The following is a 13,392-nucleotide window of genomic DNA, read 5'->3' on the forward strand; positions in this document are numbered from 1 at the left end:
CTTTTGGGGTGGTAGATGGGCTTCTCTCTAGTTGTATCTAGTTGTGGGTGACCCACAAACTGGAGAACCAAAGAAGTTCTTGCACTATGGTGAAGGTTCTGAACCCCAAGTAAGGCTTCCCAGCCTGGGTATTGGACAAAGGGACTGGGAATCCCCAGGAAATCTGGCCTTGAAGGTCAGCGAGATTTGATTACAGGACTTCCATAGGACTAGGGGAAACAGAGACTCCAGTCTTGGAGGGCACAAACAAAATCTTGCACACACCAAGACCCAGAGGAAAGGAGCAGTGACCCCACAGGAGACTGAACCACAACTACCTGCTAGTGTTGGAGGGTCTCCTGTGGAGGTATGGGTTGACAGGGGCTCACCACAGGGACAGAGGCACTGGCAGCATCAGGCCAAGAAGGCCCCTCCCTTGGCATAGTAAACCCTCTTGGAATTTGCCATTAACCCTACCATAGGGCAAACAACTACCAGGGAGGGAGTGCAACCACACCCATCAGCAGATAATTGGATTAAAGCTTTACTGAGCAAGGCCCTGCCCACCAGAGCAAGACCCAGTTTTTCTCACTGCCAGTCCCTCCCATCAGGAAGCTTACACAAGCCTCTTAGCCTCCTCCATCAGAGGGCAGATCGAAGAAGCAAAAAGCACAGTCCCACAGCAGCTAAGACAAAAACCATAACAAAACAGAAAGTTAATCTCAATGAAAAAGCAGAAAGTTGTATCACAGATGAAAGGACAGGATAAAACCCCAGAAAAACAACTAAATGAAGTGGAGATAGGCAACCTTCCAGAAAAAGAACTCAGAAAAATGATAATGAAGATGATCCAGGATCTCGTGAAAACAATGAAGATGCAAGAAATGTTTACCAAAGACCTACAAGAACAAAAAGCAGATGAATAATATACTAGAAGGAATCAGAGCAGAATAACTGAGGCAAAAGAAGAGATAAATGACCTGGAGGACAGAATGGTGGAAAATACTGCTGTATAACAGAATATGGAAAAAAGGATGAAAAGAAATGAAGACAGCCTAAGAGACCTCTGGGACAACACTGAATGCACCAACATTCACATTATAGGAGTCCCAGAAGGAGGAGGGAGAGAAAAAGGACCTGAGAAAATATCTGAAGTAATAACTGAAAATTTCCCTAACATGGGAAAGGAAACAGTTAACCAAGTCCAGGCAGCACAGAGAGTCCCAGGAAGGATATATCCAAGGAGGAACACACTGAGACACATAGTAATCAAACTGACAAAAATTAAAGACAAAGATAAAATATTAAAAGCAACAAGAGAAAAATAACAAATAACATATAAGGGAACTCCCATCAGGCTATCAGCTGGTTTCTCAATAGAAACTCCACAAGACAGAAGCAAACAGCATGATATATTTAAAGTGATGAAAGGGAAGAACCTACAACCAAGAATACCCAGAAAGACTCTCCTTCAGAGTTGATGGAGAAATCAAAAGCTTTCCAGACAAGCAAAAGTTAAAAGAATTCAGCACCACCAAGCCAGGTTTACAACAAATGCTAAAGGAACTTTAAGAAGGAAACACAAGAGAAGGATAAGACCTTCAAAAAATAAACCTAAAACAATTAAGAAAACGGTAATAGGATCATACATACTGATAATTACCTTAAATGTAAATGGATTAAATGCACCAACCAAAAGACATACACTGGCTAGGCAGATGAAAACATGTGCATGTATGTACTTCCACTTGCATCACTGTGCTTGGCCCCCCCAAACTGTATGGAACTATTTTATACTGTTAAGTTAATCATGTTCCCAATATGGCTTTTTTTTTAAATTTTACTTTATAATACTGTATTGGTTTTGCCATACATTGAAATGAATCCATCACGGGTGTACATGCCTTCCCAAACATGAACCCCCCCTCCCACCTCCCTCCCCATAACATCTCTCTGGGTCATCCCAGTGCACCAGCCCCAAGCATCCTGTATCCTCCATTGGACACAGACTGGCGATTCGTTTCTTACATGATAGTATACATGTTTCAATGCCATTCTCCCAAATCATCCCACCCTCTCCCTCTCCCTCTGAGTCCAAAAGTCCACTCTACACATCTGTGTCTCTTTTGCTGTCTTGCATACAGAGTCATCATTGCCATCTTTCTAAATTCCATATATATGTGTTGGTATACTGTATTGGTGTTTTTCTTTCTGGCTTACTTCATTCTGTATAATCAGCTTCAGTTTCATCCACCTCATTAGAACTGATTCAAATGTATTCTTTTTAATGGCCGAGTAATACTCCATTGTGTGTATGTACCACAGCTTTCTTATCCATTCATCTGCTGATGGACATCTAGGTTGTTTCCATGTCCTGGCTATTATAAACAGTGCTGCGATGAACATTGGGGTACATGTGTCTCTTTCAATTCTGGTTTCCTCAGTGTGTATGCCCAGCAGTGGGATTGCTGGGTCATAAGGCAGTTCTATTTGCAATTTTTTAAGGAATCTCCACACTGTTCTCCATAGTGGCTGTACTAGTTTGCATTCCCACCAACAGTGTAGGAGGGTTCCCTTTTCTCCACACCCTCTCCAGCATTTATTGCTTGCAGACTTTTGGATCGCAGACATTCTGACTGGTGTGAAGTGGTACCTCATTGTGGTTTTGATTTGCATTTCTCTAACAATGAGTGATGTTGAGCATCTTTTCATGTGTTTGTTAGCCATCCGTATGTCTTCTTTGGAGAAATGTCTATTTAGTTCTTTGGCCCATTTTTTGATTGGGTCGTTTATTTTTCTGGAGTTGAGTTGCATAAGTTGCTTGTATATTTTTGAGATTAGTTGTTTGTCAGTTGCTTCATTTGCTATTATTTTCTCCCATTCAGAAGGCTGTCTTTTCACCTTGCTTATAGTTTCCTTTGTTGTGCAGAAGCTTTTAATTTTAATTAGATCCCATTTGTTTATTTTTGCTTTTATTTCCAGAATTCTGAGGGGTGGATCATAGAGGATCCTGCTGTGATTTATGTCGGAGAGTGTTTTGCCTATGTTCTCCTCTAGGAGTTTTGTAGTTTCTGGCCTTACATTTAGATCTTTAATCCATTTTGAGCTTATTTTTGTGTGTGGTGTTAGAAAGTGATCTAGTTTCATTTTTTACAAGTAGTTGACCAGTTTTCCCAGCACCACTTATGGCTTAAAATTATAATTATCTATTTTTTGTCTGGCTATTGGTTGGGAAAACTGATAAACACCTTTTACTATGGTGATTATGTAACTATTACTCACTTTATACCACTGTATCATGATTGGTCAACAGAAAATTAATAGTACTCTATATCACCAAACAAAACTACAATTTTACAGAAAAACCTGTAATCACTTTTTAAAATCCAGATGCTTATCAGAATTATCTTGAAATTTTTTGAAAAATACAAACGCCCAGGTATTGCATTTTTTTCCTCCAGAGCTCCAGGTATGCTTCTAATGAGTAGTCATGTTTAAAAACAACTGGACTATATGATGATCTTTTATCTAGTTTACTTTTTCTATTTCACATTCAGTCCTCCCATTTCATTTAGTTTATGTTTTCCAATTTCTCCATCTTTTTCTTTTTTTTAAATGTTCTTTCTCAAGCCTTTATCAAGCATAGTAAAAAAGCTTATGTATACACATACATAAATAATATATGATATATAGATTTTAGAAAACTTATGAATTTTTGCCTACCTAAAAATTTATGATATTTTGATTCCTTTTGTTTGACTTAGTATGAATAGATTGCTACATTTCTAATTAGAAAGATGAAATTAGCAACAAAGGTTTACTGTATAGTACAGGGAATTACAGTCAATATCTTATAATAAACTATAATGGAAAATAATTTCAAAAATAATATATGCATAACTGAATCACCTTGCTGTGCACCTGAAACACTGTATACTTCAATAGTATATATATTAAGCAAAAAACAAACAAAGGACAAGGTGATAAAAGCAATCAAAGGTACATTTAGGGGATAGACACTAGAGCTAAATCTATTATTAAATGTTCCTGAAGAAGAGATCAGAGCAGAAACATAATGAAGATGCAACAGAAGAAAATACTGCTATACTGATGAAAGATCTGAATCTGAATGTGAGTAGGGTTCTGCTGCTGCTGCTGCTGCTAAGTCACTTCAGTTGTGTCCGACTCTGTGCGACCCCACAGATGGCAGCCCACCAGGCTCCGCTGTCACTGGGACTCTCCAGGGAAGAACACTGGAGTGGGTTGCCATTTCCTTCTCCAAGGCATGAAAGAGAAAAGTGAAAGTGAAGTTGCTCAGCCATGTCAGACTCTTAGCCACCCCATGGACTGCAGCCCACCAGGCTCCTCTGCCCATGGGATTTGCCAGGTAAGAGTACTGGAGTGGGGTGCCATTGCCTTCTCCCGAGTAGGGTTCACCAATTATTAAAAGTTAATGAACAGTGAACACCTGGTAAAAATTTTTAGGTACAAAGAAATAATTTAAAAAGCAATCACAAAGAAAATACAGCAAAATTTTAAATTGTGTTACTCTACAAAGGGAGAAGACCCATTTTAGTCTGATTCCTCCTATTTGACAAAATGAGATGTAAGAGTTTTGAACAACATATTTTTAAATATTTATTTTTATTTATTTATTAGGCTGTGCCAAAAGACAGAAAACTTATCATTAGCAGACCTGCCTTATAAGAAGTACTGAAAGAAGTCCTGTAAGCTCAAGTGAAATACAGTAAATGTAACTCCAATCCATACAAAGAAATGGAGAACACCATGAAGGGGAACACCGAGGAATTATAAAGACAGCATAAATATTTTTATTTGGGTTTTGTCTGTTTTTCATTTTTGGCTGTACCACACAGCTCACAGGATTTTAGGTCCCCAACAAGGGATTGAACCCTGACCCGCTCCCTGTAGTAGAAAGTCCTAACCACTAGCCTACCAGGGAATTCCCATAAACATTTTTATTTGTAATTCTTTTCTGTTTTGTCTTTAACTCTGTCTTTAAAAGGCAACTGTATAAGGTAATAATTAGAAAATGACTGACAGGCTTAGATGTATTAATACTATATAAAGATCAAATTTTTATGACAATAATAGCATGAAGGAGTCAGGAGCTACAATAAAGCAAAGTTTTTATACATTAAAAAAATTTTCATATTAACCTGAACTATATTGGGTTTCTTTCAGTTCAGTTCAGTCGCTCAGTCATGTCCAACTCTTTGCGTCCCCATAAATCGCAGCACGCCAGGCCTCCCTGTTCATCACCATCTCCTGGAGTTCACCCAGACTCACGTCCATCGAGTCAGTGATGCCATCCAGCCATCTCATCCTCTGTCGTCCCCTTCTCCTCCTGCCTCCAATCCCCCCCCAGCATCAGAGTCTTTTCCAATGAGTCAACTCTTCGCATGAGGTGGCCAAAGTACTGGAGTTTCAGCTTTAGCATCATTCCTTCCAAAGAACACCCAGGGCTGATCTCCTTCAGAATGGACTGGTTGGATCTCCTAGCAGTGCAAGGGACTCTCAAGAGTCTTCTCCAACACCACAGTTCAAAAGCATCAATTCTTCGGCGCTCAGCCTTCTTCACAGTCCAACTCTCACATCCATACATGACCACTGGAAAAACCATAGCCTTGACTAGACGGACCTTAGTCGGCAAAGTAATGTCTCTGCTTTTGAATATGCTATCTAGGTTGGTCATAACTTTTCTTCCAAGGAATAAACGTCTTTTAATTTCATGGCTACAGTCACCATCTGCAGTGATTTTGGAGCCCCCAAAAATAAAGTCTGACACTGTTTCCACTGTTTCCCCATCTACTTCCCATGAAGTGATGGGACCGGATGCCATGATCTTCGTTTTCTGAATGTTGAGCTTTAAGCCAACTTTTTCGCTCTCCTCTTTCACTTTCATCAAGAAGCTTTTTAGCTCCTCTTCACTTTCTGCCGTAAGGGTGGTGTCATCTGCATATCTGAGGTGATTGATATTTCTCCTGGCAATCTTGATTCCAACTTGTGTTTCTTCCAGTCCAGCGTTTCTGGGTTTCTTTAATACTTATTTATTTGGCGGTGCCAGGTCTTAGTTGCGGCATGCGAGATCTTCAGTTGCAGCACAACGAATCTAGTTCCCTAACCAAGAATCAAACCGATAGGCCCCACACATCAGGAGCTCAGAGTCGTAGCCACTGGACCACCAGGGTGGTCCCTAGACCAACATTTATGTACCTCTGAAAGAGAAAAACTGTAAGCCAATTGAATCACTCTTATTGAAGAAGTTGGGCTTGTCAAGGGAAAACTCACTCCAAAGAAACTACAGGGTGTCTCAGTTAAAAGGTAAGAAACTACTCTGTGATGAGAATTCTAAGTTGAGTGCTGTCAGAAAGTGGAGGCAATTTTATCAGCGAGTATTATCTTTTCTGTGAATATAAAGAGGGCAAACTAGAGCAAGCCTAAGACTGCATTTGGTAAAAAAAAAAAAGTAGCAGTCACTCATTTTAACCAAGAAAGAGAGTTGTTTGTCTTCTGTAATGAACAAAATGACCTTGTTTTTGTCTGTGCTTGGAGGAAATTACGAAGGGGCCTTGTTTTGTCTCACCTTATCATGGTGTCAAAGTAGTAACCTCGCTGAGGTTGGCACTCTGTTTACATCCAACAGGAAAACAACATGTATTAGCTTCAGTGCTAGAACAACTTATGTCAGGGGCTGCTCTTTTTTTCTTCCCCCTCCCCCAACAAATCTTTTATATGTTCAGTAAAACTGGTTGTATATAAAGGCAAATGAAAGATTTCCTGATATCCCAATACTTATGAAGTATACCACCTACATACTCTCCCTTTAAAAATCATTTGGAGACACACTCCAACAAATCATTCCAAGATGAAGAAATGCTCAAAAGGGTTAGAGATAAGCACTGGAATCATACTCTTACATACACACAGGTAACAAAATTATATTTACATATATACATATGTATATAAAATCCACATATATCTGTGTATAGCTATATACGCATACATACTGGTAAAAAAACTTCAACACCTGGATTACTTTTATACTTTGTATCTGTGGCTTTTCCTACTAAATTAATACTGATACTGTTACAAAAATATCATTCCCCAGCCCACATCCCTAATTCTCTCCCCTGTATAATAAAGATAACTGAATACAGAATAAAAATTTCAAAATCATTAATACAATTACGGTTACAGGCATCTAGCCTCAAATAATCAGGCGAATAAGAGAACAGACCTTCGTGAGAATGGCTTCTGTTAATGGGCTCCAGGGTGCTAGCTCAGCAGCTGTGGTGCGCAGACTTTGTTACCCTGCAGCATGCGGAATCTTAGCACCTGGACCAGGGACCAAGCCCATGTCCCCTGCATTGGCAGGAGATCCTTTCTTTCTGTTTTTAAAAAATAATTTTATTTCATTATTTATTTTTGGTTGTGCTTTGTTTTTGTTGCTGCACGGACTTTTCTCAAGTTGTGGCTACTCTTTGATGTGACGTGCAGGCTCTAGGGTGCCCAGGCTTCAGTAGCTGTGGCAGGCAGGCTCAGCAGTTGCGGCTCCTGGGTTCTAGAGCACAGGCTCAATAGTTGTGGTGCATGGGCTCAGCTGTTCCACAGCATGTGGAATCTTCCCAGATCAGGAATAGAACCCATGTCTTCTCCACCAGCAGATGGATTCTTTACTACTGAGTCACCAGGGAAGCCTCTGGCAGGCAGATTCTCAATCACAGGTCCATGAGAGAAGTCCCAAGATCATAATATTTTAAAGAATGCATGCGTGCTAAGTCGCATCAGTCGTGTCCAACTCCTTGCAACCCCACTGACCGTAGCCCACCAGGCTCCTCTGTCCATGGGGTTCTCCAGACGAGAATATTGCAGCAGGTGGCCATTTCCTCCTCCAGGGGATCTTTTCAACCCAGGGATTGAACCAGCATCTCTTAGCGTCTCCTGCGTTGGCAGGCGGACCCTTTACCACTAACCTGGGAAGCTCGTATTTTAAAGAATACCATACCTCAAACTGTGTGACAGCAGCATAGCGCACCTCTCCAGAAGGGGTAGTGTATTTACTTCTGTAGAAACCTTTCATTTTATCATTCAGTTCGCCAACAAAATCTATCTTTAAGGTTCCTGTACCTGTGATTGAAGATAAATGAAAATACTTTCATGGAGATATTAAGTACAAGTTATCAGAAGCATGTCATTAAGCATTAATTCATAGCTATTGACAATGTTCAAATCATTCCTTCGTTTCTCAAACACTCCTCTTGGCAATGTACAGAATACAGTATTTACTAAAATAAATGGCAAACTAATCCTAAAGGAAACCTGAAAGTCATGTTTAGAGTGACTGCTAAGAAAGTTCTTTAATTTTACTAGTGAGTTTCAAATCACCAATACACAAAAAGCAGGGAAATAAATAAATATATTCGATGTATGACTGGCTATTATGCACTGGTGCTTTAAAAATATTTACTTGGGCAGACATTGTCTCCATTTTGTGAGATGAAGAAACTAACCCTAAAGGTAAATAACTTGCCCAAGGTCACACAATTAGTAAGTAGCAAGAATAAGATTAAAAACTTAGGTCTGTTTAATCCAAAATTCATGCTCTCTGCCAATTATGCCACATAGATTGATCCTTTCCTGAAATCTAAGAATATTAAAGAAATAAATTTTAACCAATAATTATTAAATGCAAATAAAAATACAACCTGAATACATATTCTATTGTTATATAAGAGCAAAATCAATTTAGATAAAATAGGAGGTTTTTTTAATTGAAGTACAGTTGATTTACAATGTTGTGCCAATCTCTGCTGTACAGTACAGTGACTCAGTTATACACATAAAGACATTCTTTTTTTTATACAAAATGAGAGTTTTTACGAATATATATACAGCTGAGCCTTGAATAATACAGGGGTTAATCCACCTATAATTTATAGGTGCTTAGTTGCTAAGTCGTGTCTGACTATTTGTGATCCCATGGATTGTAGCCCACCAGGCTCCTCCATTCATGGGATTTCCCAGTCAAGAATACTGGAGTGGGTTGCCATTTCCTTCTCCAGGGGAACTTCCCAACCCAGGGATCGAACCCTGGGTCTCCTGCCTTGGCAGGCAGATTCTTTACCACTGAACCACCTGAGTAACCCAAAAAAACATGAAACGATTCACAAATTTGCATGTCTTCCTTGCGTAGGGCCATGCTAATCTTCTCTGTATTGTTCCAATTTTAGTATATGCACAGCCTATAGTGAAGTTGCTCGGTCATGTCTGACTCTTTGTGACCCCATGGACTGTAGCCTACCAGGCTCCTCTGTCCATGGGATTTTCCAGGCAATAGTCCTGGAGTGGATTGCCATTTCCTTCTCCAGGGGATCTTCCCAACCCAGGGATTGAACCCGGGTCTCCTGCATTGTAGACAGACGCTTTACCATCTGAGCCACCAGGGAAGTCCCATGCACAGCCTCAGCAAGCACAATAAAAGCAACTAACGCCTCCAGAGGCACCACTGGGATAGGGGCCTTCCATATCTGCAGTTTCTCCACATCTCCAAATTCAACCAACCTTGGACTGTGAGGTACTCTATTTACTACTGAAAACCATCTGAGTATAAGTGGACCCATGCAGTTCAAACCTGTGTTGTTTAACCATCAACTATACTGTCTTTCATAACAGAAAAAACCTTATCACTATTATCTAGTGTCATCTACTAAATTCAGATGCATGACAAAACAATAATTCCATTCTACATTTTATAAATCCAGTCACAAAAAAACCCAAAAATGTTGACTTTGTAACTGATCCCTTTAAAGTGCCTATTTATAAAAGAATCCATAGCGTGGGAATCTAATAAATCAGAGATATAATATGACCATAAAGTAATTAGCCACTTATATCAAAACTTTTATACCCTAATGCTTCAAACTGACATTTTGGAAAGCTTGCAGAGCAATGACACTGACATTGTTCAAAATGTTCTTGACTTTCTGACATATCCTTTTGGATGTTCACAAAGTCAAATCTTCACCTTCCAAAACTGAATTTGCTTTTTGGAAAGGTCCAAGTCATAAAAAGTTGAAGTCTGCAGATTATGTGAATAAAAAATTGCAATCTATTTCTAGACAAACACTAATTGTGCCTATGAAGTAATTAAGCTAATTTCCTTATATGCCTCAAACTGGTTTTGAAAGTAATTTCAAGTAAAAATTTCAGACGTTTGCAGCAAAGTCACAACTAAACAAAGTACCACATTCTGAATCATGCTAGGAAAATAAAACCAAACAACTCAGCTGAAGGTCCACTGAACAGACATTTGTGATAGTATTTTTTTTTTAAATTGGACATTCGGGCTGAAGGGATCAATAAATACTTATTTTTTTAAGAGAATGATAGATTACTGGGACAGTAAATATAAAAACAGTACAAGAATCTGAAACAATTCTGACTGATACTAAAGAATTTAGCTATAAATAACATTTCTCTATTTTCATTAGGAATTCATTGATTTTTAAAAAAAGGGGCATATGTGTTCACAGTAATCAAGTTTTTGTTGTTGTTGTTTAGTCGCTAAGTCATGTCCAACTCTGCAACCCAGGCTCCTTTGTCCAAGGGATTTCCCAGGCAAGGATACTGGAATCGGTTGCCATTTCCTTCTCCTTGGATCTTCCCAACCAAGGGATCAAACCCACGTATCCTGCTTGGCTGGTGAATTCTTTGCTGCTGAGCCACCCCTGGGAAGCCCCAATAAAGTTAGTAAAGAATATCTATTAGACTAGGAAAACCTCTTTAAACATAGAACTGTTAGATGAAATTTTATGTTCGTTCAGTTGCTCAGTCGTGTCCGACTCTTTGCGACCCCATGAATCGCAGCACGCAAGGCCTCCCTGTCCATCACCAACTCCCGTCCACCAGACTCACGTCCATCAAGTCAGTGATGGCATCCAGCCATCTCATCCTCTGTCGTCCCCTTCTCCTCCTGCCCCCAATCCCTCCCAGCATCAGAGTCTTTTCCAATGAGTCAACTCTTCGCATGAGGTGGCCAAAGTACTGGAGTTTCAGCTTTAGCATCATTCCCTCCAAAGAAATCCCGGGACTGATCTCCTTCATAACGGACTGGTTGGATCTCCTTGCAGTCCAAGGGACTCTCAAGAGTCTTCTCCAACACCACAGTTCAAAAGCATCAACTCTTCGGTGCTCAGCATTCTTCACAGTCCAACTCTCACATCCATACATGACCATAGGAAAAACCATAGCCTTGACTAGACGGACCTTAGTCGGCAAAGTAATGTCTCTGCTTTTGAATATGCTATCTAGGTTGGTCATAACTTTCCTTCCAAGGAGTAAGCGTCTTTTAATTTCATGGCTGCAGTCACCATCTGCAGTGATTTTGGAGCCCCAAAAAATAAAGTCTGACACTATTTCCACTGTTTCCCCATCTACTTCCCATGAAGTGATGGGACCGGATGCCGTGATCTTCGTTTTCTGAATGTTGAGCTTTAAAGCCAACTTTTTCGCTCTCCTCTTTCACTTTCATCAAGAGGCTTTTTAGCTCCTCTTCACCTTCTGCCATAAGGGTGGTGTCATCTGCATATCTGAGGTGATTGATATTTCTCCCAGCAATCTTGATTCCAGCTTGTGCTTCTTCCAGCCCAGCGTTTCTCACGATGGACTCTGCATAGAAGTTAAATAAGCAGGGTGACAATATACAGCCTTAATATACTCCTTTTCCTATATGAAACCAGTCTGTTGTTCCATGTCCAGTTCTAACTGTCGCTTCCTGACGTGCATACAGATTTCTCAAGAGGCAGGTCAGATGGTCTGGTATTCCCATCTCTTTTAGAATTTTCCAGTTTATTGTGATCCACACAGTCAAAGGCTTTGGCATAGTCAATAAAGCAGAAATAGACGTTTTTCTGGAACTCTCTTGCTTTTTCCATGATCCAGCGAATGTTGGCAATTTCATCTCTGGTTCCTCTGCCTTTTCTAAAACCAACTTGAACATCTGGAAGTTCACGGTTCATGTATTGCTGAAGCCCGGCTTGGAGAATTTTGAGCATTACTTTACTAGTGTGTGAGATGAGTGCAATTGTGCGGTAGTTTGAGCATTCTTTGGCATTGCCTTTCTTTGGGATTGGAATGAAAACTGACCTTTTCCAGTCCTGTGGCCACTGCTGAGTTTTCCAAATTTGCTGGCATGTTGAGTGCACCACTTTCACAGCATCGTCTTTCAGGATTTGAAATAGCTCAACTGGAATTCCATCACCTCCACTAGCTTTGTTCATAGTGATGCTTCCTAAGGCCCACTTGACTTCACATTCCAAGATGTCTGGCTCTAGATGAGTGATCACACCATCGTGATTATCTGGGTCGTGAAGATCTTTTTTGTACAGTTCTTCCGTGTATTCTTGCCACCTCTTCTTAATATCTTCTGTTTCTGTTAGGTCCAGACCATTTCTGTCCTTTATCGAGCCCATCTTTGCATGAAATGTTCCTCTATTTCTTTGCACTGATCACTGAAGAAGGCTTTCTTATCTCTTCTTGCTATTCTCTGGAACTCGGCATTCAGATGCTTATATCTTTCCTTTTCTCCTCTGTTTTTTGCCTCTCTTCTTTTCACAGCTATTTGTAAAGCCTCCCCAGACAGCCATTTTGCTTTTTTGCATTTCTTTTCCATGGGGATGGTCTTGATCCCTGTCTCCTGTACAATGTCACGAACCTCATTCCATAGTTTATCAGGCACTCTATTTATCAGATCTAGGCCCTTAAATCTATTTCTCACTTCCACTGTACAATCATAAGGGATTTGATTCAGGTCATACCCGAACGGTCTAGCGGTTTTCCCTACTTTTTTCAATTTAAGTCTGAATTTGGTAATAGGAGTTCATGATCTGAGCCACAGTCAGCTCCTGGTCTTGTTTTTGTTGACTGTATAGAGTCTCTCCATCTTTGGCTGCAAAGAATATAATCAATCTGATTTCGGTGTTGACCATCTGGTTATGTCCATGTATAGTCTTCTCTTGTGTTGTTGGAAGAGGGTGTCTGCTATGACCAGTGCATTTTCTTGGCAAAACTCTATTAGTCTATGCCCTGCTTCATTCCGCATTCCAAGGCCCAATTTGCCTGTTACTCCAGGTGTGTCTTGACTTCCTACTTTGGCATTCCAGTCCCCTATAATGAAAAGGACATTTTTTTGGGGTGTTAGTTCTAAAAGGTCTTGTAGTTCTTCATAGAACCATTCAACTTCAGCTTCTTCAGTGTTACTGGTTGGGGCACAGACTTGGATTACTGTGATATTGAATGGTTTGCCTTGGACATGAACAGAGATTATTCTATCGTTTTTGAGATTGCATCCAAATACTGCATTTCAGACTCTTTTGTTGACCATGATGGCTA

At 40.1% G+C, this 13,392-nt stretch overlaps 1 protein-coding gene and 1 non-coding gene across 2 annotated transcripts in view; both read right to left on the bottom strand.

Annotated features, from left to right (window-relative positions):
- Window positions 1–13,392, bottom strand: part of NPEPPS (aminopeptidase puromycin sensitive) — a 116,193-nt gene that overhangs the window by 32,299 nt on the left and 70,502 nt on the right. Inside the window, exon 4 of the mRNA XM_069543257.1 lies at window positions 8,009–8,130. Within this exon, the coding sequence (XP_069399358.1) occupies window positions 8,009–8,130 (122 nt within the window). The remainder of the gene's footprint in view (window positions 1–8,008; window positions 8,131–13,392) is intronic.
- Window positions 9,152–9,254, bottom strand: LOC138415514 (U6 spliceosomal RNA). Its single transcript, XR_011247272.1, has one exon. It is a non-coding gene; the product is annotated as a U6 spliceosomal RNA (small nuclear RNA).

Source organism: Ovis canadensis, chromosome 11, assembly GCF_042477335.2.
Source record: "Ovis canadensis isolate MfBH-ARS-UI-01 breed Bighorn chromosome 11, ARS-UI_OviCan_v2, whole genome shotgun sequence".
NCBI lineage: Eukaryota > Metazoa > Chordata > Mammalia > Artiodactyla > Bovidae > Ovis > Ovis canadensis.